We start from the raw sequence: 22,891 nt of genomic DNA, 5'->3' as shown, positions 1-22,891 counted from the left end.
AAGCCATCCAGACCTTTTTAAACCCCGCTAAGCTAACCACCTTTACCACATTCTCTGTTAATGAATTCCAGAGTTTAATTACATGTTGAGTGATTAAACTCTGGAATTCGTTGTATTGATAGTGATTTCTTTTAAATGGCTAAGCTATACTTTAAAGATACACTCGAAACGGAGGTTTCCTGTGACTATTAGCTGTGTTCTATACTGATAGTGTGGTAAACTCTAAAATAGTACTTTTTACATGCTGGTTTATGCCATTGTAACAGACTTTAAATGCTGAAAAACTGTTTCCTAAACTGACTTTGCTAAATCAGCTGAGTAATTTAAAAGAAGACACCGAGATTATCTATTTAACTCTATGTCTACCTTTCCTCAAGTTTAAATCAATTTACCAGTAAATACTTACCAGTGAAATTCTCTCCCTCTCTGGAACCTCTCTCACAGCACCTCTTCTATAGAAATGTGGCTCTGATTTTACTAACTAGTAAACTCAGGACTGCATCTGCTTATTTTAAGTGACCTAAATTGAGCTGGTTACCAAATCTTTTCAAAGGGTTAATTGGGAATGTTACCTGTGTCTTTCCCCCAGTGCTTTCCTGGATAGCTGTACGTGACAGAGCAGTAGTGGCAACGAAGCACGAGAAAGCACCCGAAAACACATTGCTAACTCCAAAAGCGATAAATTCCTGAAACAAACAACAGAACAAAATCAGCTCAGCTGTAAAAAGAGAAATATGACCAGGGTTCATCTTAGGGGTCTTGCTGAACTGACACCAGGCAAAACACAAGAAGTGAAGCTACTTTAACCAGAAATGCATGTCAGGGACATGCTTTGATTCTTTTGATCGGGTTTTGGCTTTTACTTTTTTTAGCATGTTTGCGCTCAAGTATCCTAAATTGTTCTAACATGAACTGCAGCCTTTGTGGGCATATTTAATTGGCTTTTGAGCAAAATTTAGCATGTATTACATTAAAAAAAAAACCCAAAAATTATAAATAAAAAATGAAGCAAAACTTTTTACCCTGCATAACTGTAATGCATGTGGGTGCTGCTGCCACCTACTGGGAGCAAGTGGACGATTCATTTATCCTACTACTACATTCTGCCTATCTGATGTGCTTTCAGAGATGTTCATTTAGGGGGGTAGATACTAAAAGGCTTTTTCCACTTAATACATATCAAACAGCAAAATTATACATTATTTTACTGTAAAGCATGTTATATATGTTACTGTGGGCTGCATAATAAGAAGATACAAAGCTCGCAAATGTATGGAAAGCACCTCATTATTAAACAAATTGAATAACGCAGTTTGTGTTCAACTCTGACTTGTATGGCAGCATGACTCCTATTGGTAATGCCATGAAATTACTACAGGGATAGAGGCCACCGTTTTGAACCTGGAGCCACAATGGGTAGGAGAGACTGGAGATCACTCCTACCCAGGGCTTTTTTTGAGGGTGCACTTGGGGGTACTGAGTACCGGCACCTTTTCCATTGTCTGCTAAAGTTGGCCCATGGTCCCCAGCTTTTAATGAAAGAGCTCAGGCTCTACACACCAACTCTGCCTTGTCATAGATTCTGTGACTGGTTGCAGGGGGCCTGGCTATTGTGGGGTGGGTCCCTCAGTGATCACCCCATCCCTGAAGGGTGGCCTGGCATTTGAGTACCGGCACCTTTTTTGCTAGAAAAAAACGCAGTGCTCCTACCCCATTCCACTGGATGACCAAGGATTGTTTCAAGTAGGCCAGGTGGGAATTATAGGGGGTGAAGAGCTTACAATAAGGGTCTTCAGGGGATGGGGGGTGGGTCTTGGACTAGGATTTTGAAAGGTATTTGCAGGGGGATAGTAGGCCAGTGGGAGGGGGAGGTCTTTGATTGGGGGGAAGGGGAGGGGCACTATTTATACAGCTCCATCCCCTTTAAGAAAGTCTCCCCAGGAGTATCAGTCCACATATTAGCACCCTAATGCTCCCGAGGAGCAGAGTAACACGGCTTGCAAGATTGAGTGTGACCCCCTCTGGTACCTTTAAATCCTTTAGGTCTACTCCGGCAGCCAGCAGCAACTTATTCCCCTGGCTTGTGCTGGCTCTGAGCCTTCTCTCTAATGCAACTTCCTAACAGGAAATTGTGTCTGAGAGAAGGCTCAGGCCAGCACGAGCAGGGGGAATATGTTGCTGCCCACTGCCCACATAGAACTAAAGGATTTAAAGGAACTGGGAGGGGGACAGGGGAGTAGAGTTAAGTGACCCCCCCCCCCCCATGATCACCTGGGGGGAAGAAAGAGATGCCAGGTGGGGGGTGGCAGGGGGGCAGGGTTGATGTGCCCACAACTTTGGGCTCAGGCCCACCCAAAATTGGGTGTATGGCTTCACCTCGGTCTACCCTTGCCTGTTCTACTGCTGAGACAAACTACTGTGTTAACCAAGGCTTTTATTAGTTAACAAATATGCAACCATACTTTATTATTATTTTAGCCTTTTCAGGTTATTTTAGAAAAGCTTACATAGACAGACGATGAGTTCCTGCCCTAAAAGATTTTCATCCCATGCTGTTACCTAAGTCAATGGGAGTCCATGGTCACAAGCAGTATCAGAAGCAGGCCTCATGGTTCCCAGCCCAGCACTGTCATCCCTAGGTCAGCTGTCTCTCCCACTTCAATGTATTCATGGGTTGTTGTTTTTTAAATTTCAGGTGAAAAATGACACTTTTAATATTGTTATAATTGCCGTTGCGGTCAGACGTACTAAGCTTTTGTTCCCAAAATAGAAATAACAAAACCTTCAGTACCTCTGGCCTGTCATTTGAGGAAGTTTCAAGATGATGGGAAATTAAGTCTGTTTATTCAGAGATTTGATATGTCATGAAAAACAGTAAGGTAGGTTTCCCTTCACATCACAGTACCCCAATCATATGACGTAACCCTGCCTTGTAGGAATCAATCAGGAAACTAAGTCTGCACACATTTTATACGGTCATTTAATCCTTTGCATCTCTGCTGAAATCTCTAATTATCATAACGATAATAACAGCGCTGGACATATGGCATGGAGTACTTCCTGTTAGCTGAATGCATTTTCAGATGCTATGGGCTTCTACTTTAAATTATACAGACAAAAGACAGCATTTTGTATCTAGGAAAATTGTTGCTTTACTTTCTTTGTCCTAGTGCTCCATTTCTAAAGCACCGAGGGAGGGGAATTTTTAAACCATAATGTGCTAAATAGCGAATTATTCACATAAATTGTCCATCTGAAAACTGTCTTGGCTCAGTGCGGCTAAGTATGCACATTGTTCAACATTTAGAAGACCAAACCAAACCCAAAGGTAGAGGTTAAAAAAAAAACCTATGTATAATTCAAACAGCAATCCAAGAAGTAGGGGTGGACCAAAAAAATCTTCACAGTCAGGGATCAATAAAAACAACAAATGAGGGCTAAGTGTGAACAATATGACACTTACCGCTCTAGTGCAACAGAAACCAGTCGAACGCCAACAATCCCACCAAAAGAAACCATACATGGATTGTGAGGGCATGCAAACTAGCTGCTAAAAAGGTAATAATCATGAATATTCATATTATATGCATATGTATGAACAACCCTAGAATAATATGTTGATGATGGAAGAAAAGACTTATTAATCTTGAAAACAGATATAAAGAAAAAATAATATGGAAGTACTAAAAAAAGATAAAAATAGAGACAAAATAAATAACCAATAAATAATAAATAAATAACAAATCAATAAATACAAAGTCAAAATCTGGAAACAAAAACACTAAAGAATAAAAAATGAAAAATTGCAAAAAGTGGTGCTGAATAAAAGTTGTTTTTATCGATCCCTGGCTGTGAAGAGTTTTTTGGTCCACACTTAGAACAGCCTTTTAACGGGCACTCTTAATTTGGGGAAGGAAGATAACCCATGCAGATTGCATTTTCAATTCTACACACATTACTTCCAATTGAAAAACACCCACATAGAAATCAAGTACATGTGCCCCCAGGTAACAGGGAAGCCAGGGTATGCATCCCTCTTCCTCCACTGCTGATCCTTGTGACCTTGGGCAAGTCACTTCATCTCTATTGTCTTAGACACAAACTTCGATTGTAAACCTTCTAGGATGGGTTTACCAACTGTACCTGAATTTGTAACTTGCCTTGTGCTTGGATTTACAAAGATGTATAAATAAATCCAAATATAAAATGCTTTGGAGAAGTAGCCTAGTGGCTAGAGCAGTGGGCTAAGACTCAGGGGAGACAGGAACCAAATATCATTTCTTCCTCCAATGTTCTTTGTGACCTTGAGCAAGTCAATTCATCCTCAGATACAAGTTAGAATAAAAGCCCTCCCAGGTAGGTAAATACTGTAACTTGCTTTGAACTTTGCTTTTGAAAAGCAGGTAATAAAATCCAAATCCATATGATGTATTAGTAATAGCCACAGTCATCTGATGCCCAATATTACAATCTGTACAGTGTCTATTAGTGACAAAGATATGAAAGTAAAACAGAGTCTCTACCTTGCTAACTGTAATGGCTAATGAGTGTGACTGTACACATTGACAACTGATTAGGAAGGAGCTTTGCTTTGTAAAGAGTTATAGACCATTTGTTTACTCAATAGCAGTGGAGATTTAAAAAACATATATGTTGCATCCTTCTGGCACAACTGGAACACAGTTCCAAATACTACAAGTACATGACAAAAGATCATGATATGAAGATGGAAAGAGGGAAGTTCAGAAGATATGCATCTTTATGGAGAATGGGATGGATGAATGGAGCAGCCTACTGACCGAGAAGATGGAAGGTAGTATAGAATTTAAGCAAGCTTGGGATAGATAGAGGGCAGTGGTAAGAAGAGAGTGGAGAAGTTAAGTAAATGTCATATATAAAGAAGGTCAAGGTGGAAGAATTCCTAGATCTTGATTCAAGAATGGAATCTTGTATAATAATCTATGCACAATAATAGAATGGAATCTTGTACGATAATGGACAAAGAAAAATATCAAAACTGACGAATAAGAAGGAATATCCTGTAGATAAACAAGCTTGCATGGCTGACAGGTGGGGCATATCCTTGAGTTCAAACAAGTTGGACCTTATTATCGACTGTGTTGCTATGTTACATTGATGGCATTACTAGAAGTAGGATTTAGCAAGGCCAAAGCTATCGCTCAACACATAGGCACCAATATTTCAAAATGATTGGGGGTTTCAAAGAGTACAAATTACCCCTCCCTAGTCACAATGTGGAGCTTGGTCAATATCGGGGGTGCTCAGTACTCACTGGCATCCACAAGATGACTCCTATGGGCCCACATTTTAACAGCTGTCCTTATCATTATTGGCTAGAATTGCATTCTGTATACCCTTCCATTCACCACGTGAATGTAAATGTTTACTACAGCTTCCATTGCATAAAGTTCTGGCATCTACCAGTCATGCTTCAGCACCAGAAATATCAGAACAGAGAAAACAGTGGATTGAAGAGGGAAGAAAAGCAGCTGAGAGAGTCTGAGAACTATTTGGGGTCTCTCACATGGCAACATCACCCTGGGATGGGCAAATATATTCAGCTGAGGAAGTTTCTTTCTTTAGGAAAAATGGGGCAGATAAACCATTCTAATCATTCCACTTAAATTGGTAATTCCATTTAATTCTGAAAAATACGTATTTTTGTATCTGGCTTTTGCTCACACCTTTTCATTGGTAGCTGAAGTTGAGTAACATTCAGATACAATTGTATTTACATTGTATGCCATACAGGACTTCCCAGGATAAATTGAAATAGGAATAAAGATATGCACGGGGAAGAAAATCTTACAGTTCATTTTTTAGAAAAACTGACTTTTTCTCAAGTTTCCTTATTTTTTGGCTCACTTCCCACGTTAATAAGAATGTCTTATCCTGACCTGCAACATTTTAATGCACAGAAATTGGCTATATTTACTTACCTCATAAGCTAATATAATTTGACTTGATTTGTGCACCCTTTTTTTTAAAGCACCTTAATATTTATGTAAGTGTTCACTATTGTTTCAGCTTGATATATGTGGTTCTGTACTAGCCTCAGCCCTGCACACTAACTAATGCACATCCCTATACAGTAGGAACTCCCCTGTCCACAGAGGGCTTGTAATCCAATCTGTACCTGGCACCGGAGGGTGAAATGATTTACCCAAGGCCACAGGAAGTGTTAGCAAAATCTAAACACTGATTTTCCTAGTTCTCACTCATCCCTATAGCCAATAGCTTAGTAGTTAGAGAAGCAGGTGGTAATCCAGCAGAACCAAGGATCAAATCATGTGTCTTCCAATCACACACTTTGGACAAGTCACTTCACACAAAAGAGCTCAGGTGGAAGTTAAATTGTGAGCAGGGAAAGAACTTGTGCAACAAAATCTGAGTAATAAATCTAACTAATACTCAAAATTTAGTTTTGATGCTGTCATCTACTATAGTACAGTTGGAGAAAAAGGTGGAGAATGATTCTAAGGAGTTGGCTCAGGCGATTCAGGGACCCTTTTACTAAAGTGCATAGGCACCTATGAGCATCCAACATTGGTGCATCAAATTGGAATTACCGCCCAGCTACTGCATACTTTGGGCGGTAATTCCATTTTTGACACACATCCAAAACATGCAGTAGAAAATATTTTCTATTTTCGATCGAGTGGCACTTACCCAGCAGTAATCAGCAGTCTATGCGTGCTGACAATTAGCGTCTGGTTAACGCTTGAGACCTTACTGCTAAGTCAATGGGTGGTGGTAAGTGTTCAGGCTGAAAACGGACACATTCTGGTTTTAATTTTGCCGCATGTCCATTTTCGGCCACAAAAAAGGCCTTTTTTCCATGCATGCTGAAAAGTAGACCTGCACACATCCAAAACACGCACCTACACCAGCGCACCTTAGTAAAAGGGCCCCTCAATGAGTTAATATTGTTGAGGAGAAGCTCGAATCTTCTCAGTCATTATATGGTTTAGTTGAAGATTTGTCAAATTTGAGGTTGAAAGTTGAAAATTTTGAGAATTATACTGGACATTGCAATCTAAGACTTTTTAATTTTCCATGATCATCTTTAGTGTTACTTTGAAAAATGATGAGAAGATATTTATTGGAAGTATTGGAGATTCGAGTTGCTAATTTGCCACCTTTTACATCAGTATATTACTTACCAACTAAGGAAAAGAAGGACTCTTCAACGGAAGGAGGGGAAAACTTGGAAATGGATGTCATATGTTTCTGCTATTTTAGAAAGTTCTGAACCAAACTCTGTAGCGCTGTCTATCATGGTTATTACTCAGGCATTAATAAAGAATGGCTTTTAAAGATATATTTCAAGAAAATAGATAAGCTTTTTCTCAATTGTAAAGCATACAGAGTAGCCTAATGGTTAGTACAGCAGGCTTTGATCCTTGTAAACTGGGTTCAATTCCCACCACAGCTTCTTGTGATTCTGGACAAGTCACTTAACCCTTCATTGCTTCAGGCACAAAATAAGTACTGATGTGCACACAGAAGAAACAAATCTCCACAGGATACACAATGTGCATGCAGCAAAACAGCGAAGATGACCAAAGAATGGATAGACAACGCTCCAATCAGTAAAAACAGTTTATTACTGATTGGAGCATCATTTATCCATTCTTTGGTCATCTTCGTTGTTTTGCTGCACAAAATAAGTACCTGCATATAATATGTAAACTGCTTTGAATGTAACCACAGAAAGGCAGTATATCAAGTCCCATCCCCTAGCTGCACTGACATAGATGGCATGTTTGGAGGAGTAACTTAATGGTTAGTGCAGTGGGCTTTGAACCTGGGTTCAATTCCCACTGCAGCTCCTTGTGATCTTGGGCAAGTCAGTTAGGGGTTTTTTTTTACTAAGGCGTACTAGCGTTTTTAGCACACGCTAAAAATTAGCTAGAGACACCTATAGGAATATATGGATGTCTCTAGCATTTAGCACATGCTAAAACTTTAAAAACGCTAGCGTGCCTTTCTAAAAGACCTCCCTTAACCCTCCATTGTCCCAGGTACAAAAACTTCGATTGTGAGCCCTCTAGGGACAGAGAAAGTACCTACATATAATGTGTCCAGCGCTGCGTATGTCTAGTAGTGCTATAGAAATGATTAGTAGTAGTTCATAACTAGTTGGGCACTTCCTTTTGTTGAAGTTCCCTTTTAAATGTATAATCAAGTTGAAGTCAGTAGAGTATATCTTCTTTGAGCCTTTTCATCTTTCTACCTTTATTTCCTTTAGGCAGGCTCCAACTCAGATGCTAGATTTACTGACAGAGTGAATTTTTATCTGATGTGTGCTAACTGCAATGGATTATGAAGCTGTTTTTGTGGTGGACATGATTTGTGGGTTAATTATTTCCTAAATCTCTCTTTATTTAATCTTGTGGTCCAATATGACTTTTGCATCTTTCAGCATATGTTTCTTTATTTTCTTAAAGCTATTTCCTAACTCTTGTGCACTGATAAAATTTATTTATTTATTTGCTGCATTTGTATCCCAGATTTTCCCACCTATTTGCAGGCTCAATGTGGCTTACATTGTTCCATCATGGCTATCACCATTCCAGAGTTAGAGATACAAGTGATGATATATAGATAACATGAGTAACATAGTAAAATTAATCAAACAAGCCTGAAGAGATCACAATTCGGGACCAGAGAAAAAGTTGTAGGGCATTAGGGTTTATATGATGGATCGCTGCGGTATGCTTTGATGAAGAGGAAGGTCTTCAGTGATTTCCGAAAGTTGTATAATAATAATAAAAATAATAATAACAATATTATTATTATTATTATTACATTATTATTATTATTATTATTATTATTATTAAATAATAATAATAAACATAATATTGTATAAATTTTAAAAAAATTACAAATTTGGTTTTGTAGTCAGATACAGAAGGAAGACCCTTGATGAATGATTGTAATGGAGAGAGCCTCACTATTATGAACACACATGCAGGAAGGGACTTTGACAACTGTATCAAACATATAAACGGCGAGTGACCGTACTCACTCGCAAATGCGCAGTAGAGACCTTCTCTGCCCTGCCCCCATGTCAATACGTGATGACGGGGGCGGAACACAGAGGGTCTGTACTGCGCATTGCTGAGGGAGGGACACCGCCGTCTAACGCTCCCCCCACCCGAGTCGCCGCCGCCACCCACCTTCTACCCGGTCGGGCCCTCGCTCCACTATTGAAACAGCGAGGGTCCGGGAACGCAGCACTGAGCTCTGCTGAGCTGCCGACATCGCCCTTCCTTCTTCTTCTCTGCCTCTGTCCCGCCCTCGACGACGTTACGTCACACGAGGGTGGGACAGGCAGAGAAGAAGAACGAAGGCCGACGTCGGCAGCTCAGCAGAGCTCAGTGCTGCGTTCCCGGACCCTCGCTGTTTCAATAGCGGAGCGAGGGCCCGGCCGGGTGGAAGGTGGGTGGTGACGGCTCGGTGGGGGGGCGTGAACTCGGAGGGGGAGGGGCAGCGGCGAACTCGGCGGTGGGGGCTGGCCTTTCAACCCCCCCTTCCTATAATAGCCCGTTTTTACGGGCTAAAAGGCTAGTAGTATTATAAATAGTTCTACTTTACCTGGTTTCCATTAATGGCGTAGTTGTGCTTCGTAGCATATACCTTGCCCACTGAAACAGCAACAGCATAAGCTACTATCCCAATGGAAAACGCAGATCCAATCATTTCCGAAAACAGGCTCACTTTTGGAGCGACAGGTGGTATAAACCTAAAATAATTAACGCAATACATATTTTTCTCTCTTTTACACTAGCTTTGATGAAGACTTGTGCCTATTTCATTGTTTCTAGATCCATTTTATAACAAAGTGTGGCTGTTGATGCGTTAATTGCACTTGCATATGCAGAAGTAAGGTCGCCAACAAGATATAGGTTAGTAACAATTTGCGTGCTCATTAAAAAATGAAGAAAAAGCCTTCAGAAACCGTGGGTAAAATACCCAGGGTTTAGTGTGCGGTTATATGAACTCTTTTAACACACACCACGATTTGATCATTGGGCTAAAAAAACTTCATTCTAAAGTAAGCTTGCAATTTTATAGCTTTTTTATACTTTCATTGCTATTGTTATTTTTTGTTAATTTTTTCTTTTCTAATGCATTCTTTTTCCTTTTCCACGTTGAAGTAATCAATTCAAATATCTAATCATCAACATATGGCAGTAGGGCATAAAATATCACGCTACTTAGCTTTAGGATCAGGCACTCTTCATTATCCGTTCTACGGGAACCCATTTCGCCTATGGCCCATCATAGAGGAGGAAACCGTAAACTTAATTTACTGAGAAGGGAAACCAGATGGATTTTTGAGTTTGATACTTTGGAGCCGAACGGACTCAACAGCTCCATAGATTGGCACAACTTTTATTGACGCCATCACGCAACGTAAACGCCAGTATTTTAGACAACAGGGCGTACGTGAACGCTGAGGCACCATATTTTTGAACTGTTTTGTGCTTCCCTAAAGTATGTCTGACTTAAGGTTGATTTATTATGTGCTAACGCTATTTTAGATTCTTCTTCCGCGGTAATAATTTCATCTAATGTTTTATGTTTCAGCACTTCCTAAGCACTCCGTTCCTGAAGAAGCCACGTTTCTAGGCGAAAAGGGTTCCCGTAGAACGGATAATGAAGATTGCCTGATCCTAAAGCTAAGTAGCGCGATATTTTATGCCCTACTGCCATATGTTGATGATTAGATATTTGAATTGATTACTTCAACGTGGAAAAGGAAAAAGAATGCATTAGAAAAGAAAAAATTAACAAAAAATAACAATAGCAATGAAAGTATAAAAAAGCTATAAAATTGCAAGCTTACTTTAGAATGAAGTTTTTTTAGCCCAATGATCGAATCGTGGTGTGTGTTATAAGAGTTCATATAACCGCACACTAAACCCTGGGTATTTTACCCACGGTTTCTGAGGGCTTTTTCTTCATTTTTTAATGAGCACACAAATTGTTACTGGAACTTTAATTTTGTATTAGGTTACTTTTCTGCTCCAGTGTTACTGCTTATGTTCTACTGTTTGGTCTTATAAAGATATAGGTTAGACCTGTCTCTGCTGAATCTGTCAACCTTCCACCATCCTTGAGCTCTGATGGTGTACACAGTCTCATATCTGCTCCATCTCTTCACTAATCTGATGAAGGGAACATAGCTCTTAAAAGCTAGGAACAGATGTATTGAGTTAGTTTAATAAAACGTCACCACCTTGCTGTTGACCTTTATTTCTCTTTATATGGAACTCTATTACAATACACTAAAGCCTTGTCCAGACTCTATCAAAGTGATTCGAGCATGAAGGGCAATTCTATAAATTGGTGCCTAAAGATGGTCGCCAATTATGTGTGTAAGTTAATAGCACTTATGTGCACGATTGGTGCCACTAATTGACAATTATGTGAAGGTTATCAATAGAAATCAAACAAAATAAAACACGGAAAAGAAAATAAGATGATACCTTTTTTATTGGACATAACTTAATACATTTCTTGATTAGCTTTCAAAGGTTGCCCTTCTTCGTCAGATCGGAAATAAGCAAATGTGTTGGCAGGTAGTATATATAAGAGAAACATCAAAGCATCACTTTGACAGTCTGACAGAGTGGGAGGGTGGGGGTATGCATGGGGACATTATGTGAATAAATGCTAGGCGCTATTCTGGAACATATGCGCCAACATTGCTTAGCATGTGATGAGGGGGATTAAACATGGGCAGAATATGAGAGAGTCAAGGGCATGTCTCCGGAATACATGCATAATTTATAGGGTACTATAAGTTACACACACTTCAGGGCACAATTAGGTGCCAACAGTTAGAACTGCCATTGACTTGACGCAACTGTTGGTGCATAACTTTAGCTGCGACAATGCCAACTAACACTAGTATTCTATAATGGAATCTTGGCACCAAGAAACCGTTCTAGAATTGGTGCTGAGTACAGCATTGGAACAGCTAAATCTCAGCCCCAATTTATAGAATTGCCGACATAGTGTTTAGAATAGCAGTCACATTCCACTGTAAAGCATGTCTCTAGAGTTAAATTAAATTAATTGAGACATTTATATGTTACCTGACTACAAGCTCCAAGTGGATTACAAAAGAGTTGAATCAATTTAAAGCAATCCAAAACATCAATAGTAAAATACAATATAACATAGTAACATAGAAATAAATATTTTCCAGAAAAGGAAAAATGGTAAAACTAGAGGACATGAACTGAGGTTGTGGGGTGGTAGACTTAGGAGTAATGTCAGGAAATTCTTTTTCACAGAGAGGGTGGTTGATGCCTGGAATACCATCTGGGGAAGGTGATGGAGAAAAAAATGATGGTGGAATTCAAAATGGTGTGGGATGAACACAAAGAATCTCTAATTAGAAAATGAATGGTATGAAAAACAAAACTTATGGGTAGCATATGTGTTTGCATGTCATGTGGTGCATTCTGGCTGCATCAACTAAGGCCGGTGCTCGGCTGGCTTGTACGGTCTGAGTCCCGCATATAGCAATCTGGTTTAGGATGGGCTGTACAGAGCTTCGACAGAAATTCCAGTAATTTGGAAAGTGAGAACAGGGCCGGGCAGACTTTTATGATCTGTGTCCCGCAAATGACAAGACAGATTCGGATAGGCTGGAGTCGGCTTTGACAACAATTCCAGTAACTGGAACATAAGGACAGAGCCAGGTGGACTTCTACGGTCTATGTCCCAGAAACAACAAAGAAAGACCATGATCAATTCATTGTTGAATTAATCTAGAATTGAGAATGAATGTGACTGTTGGGCAGACTGGATGGATTATTCAGGTCTTTATCTGCCGTCACTTACTATCTGATTTCTAGGTTATCAGCACTCCACAACTTGCTGCACACATATTTTTTAAGGAAAGCACAAGTTTGTTGTCAAATGTTTGGTGACACATCTCCAAGCTCTTGATGACTGACCAGAATGTCCTAATACACTGGTTGAGAACCACTGCTCCAGACTGATATAATAATACACGCACAGAATGTTGAGTATTATTAGGAAAGGGATGGAAAACAAACACGAGGATGTTATAATGCCGTTGTATCGCTCCATGGTGCGACCACACCTCGAGTATTGTGTCCAATTCTGGTCACCGTATCTCAAAAAAGATATAAAGGAATTAGAAAAGGTGCAGAGAAGGGCGACGAAAATGATAAAGGGAATGGAACGACTTCCCTATGAGGAAAGGCTGAGAAGGTTAGGGTTCTTCAGCTTGGAGAAAAGGCGGCTGAGGGGTGATATGATAGAAGTCTATAAGATAATGAGCGGAGTACAGCGGACAGATGTGAAGCGTTTGTTTACACTTTCAAACAACAACAAAACCAGGGGACACAAGATGAAGCTAGAATATGGTAGATTTAAAACAAATAGGAGAAAGTTTTTCTTTACTCAGTGTGTAGTTAGACTCTGGAACTCGTTGCCGGAGAATGTAGTGACAGCATCTGGCCTTACGGAATTTAAAGGGGGTTTGGACAGATTCCAGAGGGAAAAGTCCATTGAACATTATTAATTTTTTTTTTTTTTTTTTTTGGGGGGGGGTGGGTTGCCAGGTTCTTGAAGCCTGGATTGGCCGCTGTTGGAGACAGGATGCTGGGCTTGATGGACCCTTGGTCTTTTCCCAGTATGGCGGTGCTTATGTACTTATGTACATACTAGTTTCCAGGATATTGTTTTCCAGGAATTAGGTTTCTAATTTTTTCATAAGCAGGCAAGTTTTTAAAAGCCACCAAACACTCAGATAACCCTTGGTTTTTCTCGGGTTTAGAGGAAGAGAGTTCCACAGTTCTGAGCCTTTATCAATTTGCGTTCTATTATAGGTAATAACCATTCTATATAAGCTTTTCGGTGGTACAACCAGTTTTAACTCTCAGAGTGATCGAAGGTGTTTAGAGGGAACATATAAAGTTCCAAATTTTTAAGATAGGACTTAGGTCATATAAAATCTTATAAACAAACATCAATGCTTTGGGACTTAGCAAAGTGTTTACCCAAAATGGAAATAAACCCTTTAAAAATGATATTTATTTATTTACCACTTTTTTTTAAATTCACGCAAGGTGGTGTCCATAGAAGCCTGTTTCTTAAGATTGAGTGTCTACTTTTATCTCCTGCATGTTTTCTATGGATGTTGTTAGCTGATGGGTTTGTATAACACAGGTCCAAGGGACGTCGGCCATTATCTGGCACAGTTATCACATTACACTTAACTTACCCTACTTACCTACTTACTTACCCTACTTGCAACATTTGCTTTAGCCAGGCTAAAGCAACCGTTATTTAATGTCAAATGCACAAAGGAGTTCTGCATGGCTTTAGCCATTTACCGTAGAAGCTACCGATAATCTAATGCAAATGTATTACAGTGAACTCATTAGTATTAAAATGAGCATTACGTGCAATGCACAGACATTTCCATGCAATGCACAGAAAGGAGCATCTACCTTTAATGTGCAAAATTTTCCAGCAGGTCTGGAGAGGCAACTTTTGAGCATCAGAGCCTTAGTCTTGTGTCTCACCCACCTATTTGAATTTTTATTCCCCTGATCTATCTTTCACTGGAGCCCTTTGCAGGCTCTAAGGTTTGTATGCCACATCTCTTTTGTTCTAATGTTTTTCTTTTGTTATAAACTAGTAAGAAAGGCCCTTTTCTGACACAAATGAAACGGGCGCTAGCAAGGTTTTCCTCGGATTGTGTATGTTTGAGAGAGTGTATGTGAGAGTGACTGTGTGTGTGAGAGAGAGTGAATATGCGAGTGTGTCTGTGAGAGAGACAGTGTGTGTGTGAGAATGAGAGTGTGTGCGTGAGAATGAGAGTGTGTGCAAGTGCGTATGTGAGACACAGTGTAAGAAAGAGTGTGTTTCACACAGATACAGTGTGTGCGAGAGAGAGAGAGAGTGTGTGTGAGACACAGACTCTGTGAGACTGAGTGTATGAGACCAAGAGAGTGTGTGAGTGACTGTGTGACACATAGAGAGTGAATGTGATACAGTGTGAGACATAGAGTGTGTGAGAGTGAGAGAGAGAAAGACATTGACTGTGAGAGAGAGAGAGTGTGTGTGTGACTCTCCCCCCCCTCTGGTGTCAGGCCCCCCCCTCCCTCCCTCCCTCCCTCTCTCTTGTTTCAGGCCCCCCTTCTCTCTCTCTGGTGTCTGAGTGTTACTGTGCAGGACACTGAGCTCTGGCTGTGCTTCAATGAATTGACCAATCCTATGTAATAGAATGCACTTCCAACATTCTGAAGCCGAGAAACCTCGTGTGGTTGGTCACTTCTGCTTGTGACGAACCCAGAAGTACGTGATGTCAATTCAGGAGATGTGGGTTTCACCACCATGCATTTAGAATGTTGGGAGTTGTGGAGGCTTCATAGAATGTTGGAGGTGAGTTTTATATAGAGAGATGATTTGTTCGAGGTTTTACACTGTCATTTTCAACTTATATTTAATGACTAACATTGTTATTTCATTTTTTTTTAATAACCTACAATATAATTATGTTGTTTATTTATTGTGCATTACTTATTAGTTATTATTATTATTCCTTTATATAGATTGATCAAGACCCCTGAGGCAGGCCTTAGGGCCGAAACACGACCATGTCGGGTCGTTTTTTAGAAACCCAATAAAAGAATGTTGGTATCCTCCTTGGTTTCGCCTCACTATTTTGTTTTACACCACATCTCACATGGTACAGATGTTTAAATACTTGAAAGGTATTAATATAGAAACAAATCTTTTCCAGAGAGGGGGAAATGGTAAAACTAGAGGAAATTAATTGAGGTTGCGGGGTGGTAGACTTAGGAGTAATGTCAGGAAATTCTTTTTCACAGAGAGGGTGGTTGAAGCCTGGAATACCCTCTCGAGGGAAGTGATAGAGACAACCACAGTGACGGCATTCAAAATGGCGTGGGATGAACACAGAGGATCTCTAATTAGAAAATGGATGGTATAAAAAAAAAGTCTAAACTTAAATGGCTGCGCGTGTATAGTTGTGTCGAGTGACGCTTAAATGGGAATTCCGAGTGTGATGAACTAGAGCCGGTACCGGGCAGACCTGTACGGTCTGTGTCCTGTATACGGCAGTCCAGTTTAGGATAGGCTGAAGAGGGCTTCAACAGCAACTACAGTGCTGGGCAGACCTGTACGGTCTGTATCCCACAAATGACAACACAGATAGGCTGGAGTGGGCTTCGACAGCAACTCCAGTAGTTGCAACATAAGGACAGGGCTGGGCGGACTTCTATGGTCTGTGTCCCAGAAACACCAAAGAAAGACCATGATCAGGTATTTTACATCACATTCATTGTTGATTTAATCATGAATTGAAAATGAGTGTGACAGTTGGGCAGACTGGATGGACCATTCAGGTCTTTATCTGCCGTCACATACATACTATGTTACTATGTACCTGCTTTTGTCTTTAGGAGACCTATCCCCTTGAAAAGAAGATTCACATTTATTATTTATCTCCTCGAGGAGCTGTTGAGCGTAGACATATGCACAAGAGCTGCACGTTCAATTGAGCATTTATCAGGAGATATTCAACAGAGTTGGAATTCCAGTTAAGTGCAATACATCATAGAAAAGGATATTAGACTAGTTAGTGTTAAAATGTGAATCCACTCACCCGCTTGGGATGGTCTTAACAATGCCTGCATTGTATTTTCCTGCCAGATCAGCTCCATAGGAAATTCCAGTGGCTACTATTGTCTACAGTGAAACACAATATTTTCATATTTAAAAGAGAAAAAATTCCTGTGAACTTTGGAATGAAGAAACATCTTTTCTGTTATATAGCAGCTGGAGTATTCCACTTACCACAATCACTTCTATGGGAATAGGCACAGGGATTTTATGTTTGTAACGGTCGCCTACTTCCTTCACCACTACACAGACAACAAAAGTCAGCAGTCCGGCAATGAGATCGGCAATGTTGGTTTGACCAATGTTGGCAAAGATATCTATAATGGTCTACAAAAGAACAATTTCAAATAATTATTAAATATTATCCTGCAGTATGCAAATTCCTCAACTTCTAATCAGAATCCATCATAACTACACACACTTTCACACATAGACCTTTCTATTCCCAGATTACAGTCCAATATTCAGTTCTAGTTTAGCCTTCTTGGTTTTTCTATCTGTCCAATTCACATCGGCTGGGAGGAAGAATGGCTGCTGAGACTACAAGCGGTGGCCTCGCAAGATTTCTGCTGAAGTCTCGGCAGCCATTTTAAACAAGCAGTGGCAGCAAGATGGATCAGCAGCAGTGGGCAGGAAAGAGTAGGGATCTTTCCTGCCCCAAGGCAAGCCACTAGACCACCAGGGTGACTTCAGGAATGGGAGGGAAAGCATAGGTCAGTTCAATTGTGTGGTTCTGTGGGAATCCCACGGGACCTGGGTCCATCACCGCAGAATCCCTGTGAACCCCAGTCCGTCCCCGTGGAATTTCCACGGTACCCAATCCTGTGCAGCTCTCTAGTCAGGCTCAGGGGGACCAATTCTCTATTGGGTCTCCATGGGCCAGAAGACCTGCTCCATGCCGGGGGAGGGGGTGACTGTATAGATTTCAGCTGAAACTGAGCAGCAAATTTCAGGCACAGATTCAGTTTCAGCCAAAACTGGAGAATCCCAATTTCTGTCGTCCTCTAATGGGCACCTTAAGAGAACCTTCAACCTTACACAGTGGTGCTCCTAGGTCAGTAACCACCCGGGGCGGATTGCTGCTGCGCCCCCCCCCCTATAGTATCACCTCCACCCCCCCCAGTGCATCACCTCCAGGCAGCTCCACCCCCACCCCACCCCCCCAGTGCACCACCTCCACCATCCCACCCTTGGTATGCCACTGGCCTTACATGCCCTCAATTAACTTTCAGGCCTCTAGACTGCAGCTCCCCCCCCCCCCCCCCAATTTCAAGATTTTGATTGTTAAAATCAACAATTATGACCATCACACAAACATCCTATAAAAAATCTAAGTTAAAGTTTGTGTTGACAGTTCTTTGAGTTTGTGTGGCTGTCAGAACCTGTTGCTTTGCTTTGACTGAAGCTGCTCTTTGCTGCCCCAATAAGCAGCTGTATTAGGTACCCACCTAATGGTTGGACACACCCTAGTAGAGCTCCCTCTCCTTCTAGTATGAAGTCTGTGAACAAAAACCAGGAGCAAATCTAGAGTGGAAATGCATTGATTTCTATGCTAAAGTTGCATATGAAAAGAGTGTGATGCAGGCTCAGGGGAGGAAGTGTCATCAGATTCGTTCTACTACTACTACTAATAACATTTATATAGGATAAAATGGAATATAATGGGATGTCAGGGAAATACTCACATATATAATGGATAGTATTCCATTGTAGTTCTTGGTTGGAACATTGAGGACAATTTTCACTTGAGATACAAAGACTTGGAAAGCAGCTGCGGTGGTGAATCCCCCAACCAGTGGATCTGCAAGATATCTCACAATAAAGCCGATCTGAAGAGCTCCCAGTGCGAGCTGGGGAATAACACAAGGAATAGATAGTGTTACTGATGACCTACAGCATATCCCAAGGAAGCTAAAGATCAGAAAATGTGAAGTTTGTATAAATGCCAAAGTAAAACTCCTAGCATTGTAAATTGAGTCAAATAGAAGCCAAAGACCAGATAACAGGCCATCTGTAAGTTAAATTTTAGATCTTTAAAACAGAGACAAAAGTAAAGGAGAAGACAAGTCCCAGTTAAAAAGAATGTAATATAGAATGCTTCAATCAGATCAAATTTCATTTCCATTTCATAACATAACATAAGAATATAAGTATTGCCATACTGGTACAGACCAAAGGTCCATCAAGCACAAAGCGAATGCTACATACCTGTAGAAGGTATTCTCCGAGGACAGCAGGCTGATTGTTCTCACTGATGGGTGACGTCCACGGCAGCCCCTCCAATCGGAAACTTCTCTAGCAAAGTCCTTTGCTAGTCCTCGCGTGCCCGCGCGCACTGCGCATGCGCAGCCGTCTTCCCGCCCGAAACCGGCTCGAGCCAGCCAGTCCAGTATGTAGCAAGACAATACACTTCAAGGGAAGACACAACTCCAAAGGGGAGGCGGGCGGGTTTGTGAGAACAATCAGCCTGCTGTCCTCGGAGAATACCTTCTACAGGTATGTAGCATTCGCTTTCTCCGAGGACAAGCAGGCTGCTTGTTCTCACTGATGGGGTATCCCTAGCCCCCAGGCTCACTCAAAACAACAACCATGGTCAATTGGGCCTCGCAACGGCGAGGACATAACTGAGATTGACCTAAAAAATTTACCAACTAACTGAGAGTGCAGCCTGGAACAGAACAAACAGGGCCCTCGGGGGGTGGAGTTGGATCCTAAAGCCCAAACAGGTTCTGAAGAACTGACTGCCCGAACCGACTGTCGCGTCGGGTATCCTGCTGCAGGCAGTAATGAGATGTGAATGTGTGGACAGATGACCACGTCGCAGCTTTGCAAATTTCTTCAATAGAGGCTGACTTCAAGTGGGCTACCGACGCAGCCATGGCTCTAACATTATGAGCCGTGACATGACCCTTAAGAGCCAGCCCCGCCTGGGCGTAAGTGAAGGAAATGCAATCTGCTAGCCACTCCCCTCCTATTGGGATCAAAAGAAACAAACAATTGGGCGGACTGTCTGTGGGGGCTGTGTCCGCTCCAGATAGAAGGCCAATGCTCTCTTGCAGTCCAATGTGTGCAGCTGACGTTCAGCAGGGCAGGAATGAGGACGGGGAAAGAATGTTGGCAAGACAACTGACTGGTTCAGATGGAACTCCGACACGACCTTTGGCAAGAACTTAGGGTGAGTGCGGAGGACTACTCTGTTATGATGAAATTTGGTGTAAGGGGCCTGGGCTACCAGGGCCTGAAGCTCACTGACTCTACGAGCTGAAGTAACTGCCACCAAGAAAATGACCTTCCAGGTCAAGTACTTCAGATGGCAGGAGTTCAGTGGCTCAAAAGGAGGTTTCATCAGCTGGGTGAGAACGACATTGAGATCCCATGACACTGTAGGAGGCTTGACAGGGGGCTTTGACAAAAGCAAACCTCTCATGAAGCGAACAACTAAAGGCTGTCCCGAGATCGGCTTACCTTCCACATGGTAATGGTATGCACTGATTGCACTAAGGTGAACCCTTACAGAGTTGGTCTTGAGACCAGACTCAGACAAGTGCAGAAGGTATTCAAGCAGGGTCTGTGTAGGACAAGAGCGAGGAGCTAGGGCCTTGCTGTCACACCAGACGGCAAACCTCCTCCATAGAAAGAAGTAACTCCTCTTAGTGGAATCTTTCCTGGAAGCAAGCAAGACGCGGGAGACACCCTCTGACAGACCCAAAGAGGCAAAGTCTACGCTCTCAACATCCAGGCCGTGAGAGCCAGGGACCGGAGGCTGGGATGCAGAAGAGCCCCTTCGTCTTGCGTGATGAGGATCGGAAAACACTCCAATCTCCACGGTTCTTCTGAGGATAACTCCAGAAGAAGAGGGAACCAGATCTGACGCGGCCAAAAAGGAGCAATCAGAATCATGGTGCCTCGGTCTTGCTTGAGTTTCAACAAAGTCTTCCCCACCAGAGGAATGGGAGGATAAGCATACAGCAGGCCCTCCCCCCAGTCCAGGAGGAAGGCATCCGATGCCAGTCTGCCGTGGGCCTGAAGCCTGGAACAGAACTGAGGGACTTTGTGGTTCGCTCGAGATGCGAAGAGATCCACCAAGGGGGTGCCCCACACTTGGAAGATCTGGCGCACCACTCGGGAATTGAGCGACCACTCGTGAGGTTGCATAATCCTGCTCAGTCTGTCGGCCAGACTGTTGTTTACGCCTGCCAGATATGTGGCTTGGAGCACCATGCCGAGACGGCGAGCCCAGAGCCACATGCTGACGGCTTCCTGACACAGGGGGCGAGATCCGGTGCCCCCCTGCTTGTTGACATAGTACATGGCAACCTGGTTGTCTGTCTGAATTTGGATAATTTGGTGGGACAGCCGATCTCTGAAAGCCTTCAGAGCGTTCCAGATCGCTCGCAACTCCAGAAGATTGATCTGTAGATCGCGTTCTTGGAGGGACCAACTTCCTTGGGTGTGAAGCCCATCGACATGAGCTCCCCATCCCAGGAGAGACGCATCCGTGGTCAGCACTTTTTGTGGCTGAGGAATTTGGAAGGGACGTCCCAGAGTCAGATTGGACCAAATCGTCCACCAATACAGGGATTTGAGAAAACTCGTGGACAGGTGGATTACGTCTTCTAGATCCCCAGCAGCCTGAAACCACTGGGAAGCTAGGGTCCATTGAGCAGATCTCATGTGAAGGCGGGCCATGGGAGTCACATGAACTGTGGAGGCCATGTGGCCCAGCAATCTCAACATCTGCCGAGCTGTGATCTGCTGGGACGCTCGCACCCGCGAGACGAGGGACAACAAGTTATTGGCTCTCGCTTCTGGGAGATAGGCGCGAGCCGTCCGAGAATCCAGCAGAGCTCCTATGAATTCGAGTCTCTGTGATGGGAGAAGATGGGACTTTGGGTAATTTATCACAAACCCCAGTAGCTCCAAGAGGCGAATAGTCATCTGCATGGACTGCAGGGCTCCTGCCTCGGACGTGTTCTTCACCAGCCAATCGTCGAGATATGGGAACACGTGTACCCCCAGCCTGCGAAGTGCCACTGCTACTACAGCCAGGCACTTTGTGAACACCCTGGGCGCAGAGGCGAGCCCAAAGGGTACCACACAGTACTGGAAGTGACGTGTGCCCAGCTGAAATCGCAGATACTGTCTGTGAGCTGGCAGTATCGGGATGTGTGTGTAGGCATCCTTCAAGTCCAGAGAGCATAGCCAATCGTTTTCCTGAATCATGGGAAGTAGGGTGCCCAGGGAAAGCATCCTGAACTTTTCTTTGACCAGATATTTGTTCAGGGCCCTTAGGTCTAGGATGGGACGCATCCCCCCTGTTTTCTTTTCCACAAGGAAGTACCTGGAATAGAATCCCAGCCCTTCTTGCCCGGATGGCACGGGCTCGACCGCATTGGCGCTGAGAAGAGCGGAGAGTTCCTCTGCAAGTACCTGCTTGTGCTGGAAGCTGTAAGATTGAGCTCCCGGTGGACAATTTGGAGGTTTTGAAGCCAAATTGAGGGTGTATCCTTGCCGGACTATTTGCAGAACCCACTGATCGGAGGTTATGAGAGGCCACCTTTGGTGAAAAGCTTTCAACCTCCCCCCGACCGGCAGGTCGCCCGGCACTGATACTTGGATGTCGGCTATGCTCTGCTGGAGCCAGTCAAAAGCTCGCCCCTTGCTTTTGCTGGGGAGCCGCGGGGCCTTGCTGAGGCGCACGCTGCTGACGAGAGCGAGCGCGCTGGGGCTTAGCCTGGGCCGCAGGCTGTCGAGAAGGGGGATTGTACCTACGCTTGCCAGAAGAGTAGGGAACAGTCCTCCTTCCCCCAAAAAATCTTCTACCTGTAGAGGTAGAGGCTGAAGGCTGCCGGCGGGAGAACTTGTCGAATGCGGTGTCCCGCTGGTGGAGATGCTCTACCACCTGCTCGACCTTCTCTCCAAAAATATTGTCCGCACGGCAAGGTGAGTCCGCAATCCGCTGCTGGAGTCTATTCTCCAGGTCGGAGGCACGCAGCCATGAGAGCCTGCGCATCACCACACCTTGAGCAGCGGCCCTGGACGCAACATCAAAGGTGTCATACACCCCTCTGGCCAGGAATTTTCTGCACGCCTTCAGCTGCCTGACCACCTCCTGAAAAGGCTTGGCTTGCTCAGGGGGAAGAGCATCAACCAAGCCCGCCAACTG

General features: G+C 43.0%; 1 protein-coding gene across 2 annotated transcripts in view; it reads right to left on the bottom strand.

Moving 5' to 3' along the window:
- LOC115478828 (pendrin-like) overlaps positions 1 to 22,891 on the bottom strand; it is a 60,335-nt gene that overhangs the window by 22,705 nt on the left and 14,739 nt on the right. For both annotated transcript variants that reach the window (XM_030216442.1, XM_030216443.1), the window contains exons 6-10: positions 18,411 to 18,575; positions 16,900 to 17,052; positions 16,709 to 16,791; positions 9,622 to 9,769; positions 573 to 686 (exon numbers count right to left, since the gene is read on the bottom strand). In XM_030216442.1, coding sequence (XP_030072302.1) covers positions 573 to 686; positions 9,622 to 9,769; positions 16,709 to 16,791; positions 16,900 to 17,052; positions 18,411 to 18,575 — 663 coding nt within the window. The remainder of the gene's footprint in view (positions 1 to 572; positions 687 to 9,621; positions 9,770 to 16,708; positions 16,792 to 16,899; positions 17,053 to 18,410; positions 18,576 to 22,891) is intronic.

The sequence above is a fragment of the Microcaecilia unicolor genome, chromosome 10 (assembly GCF_901765095.1).
Source record: "Microcaecilia unicolor chromosome 10, aMicUni1.1, whole genome shotgun sequence".
NCBI lineage: Eukaryota > Metazoa > Chordata > Amphibia > Gymnophiona > Siphonopidae > Microcaecilia > Microcaecilia unicolor.
Note: the sequence above shows the minus strand (reverse complement) of the source record. Positions and strands in the feature narration are given on the sequence as shown.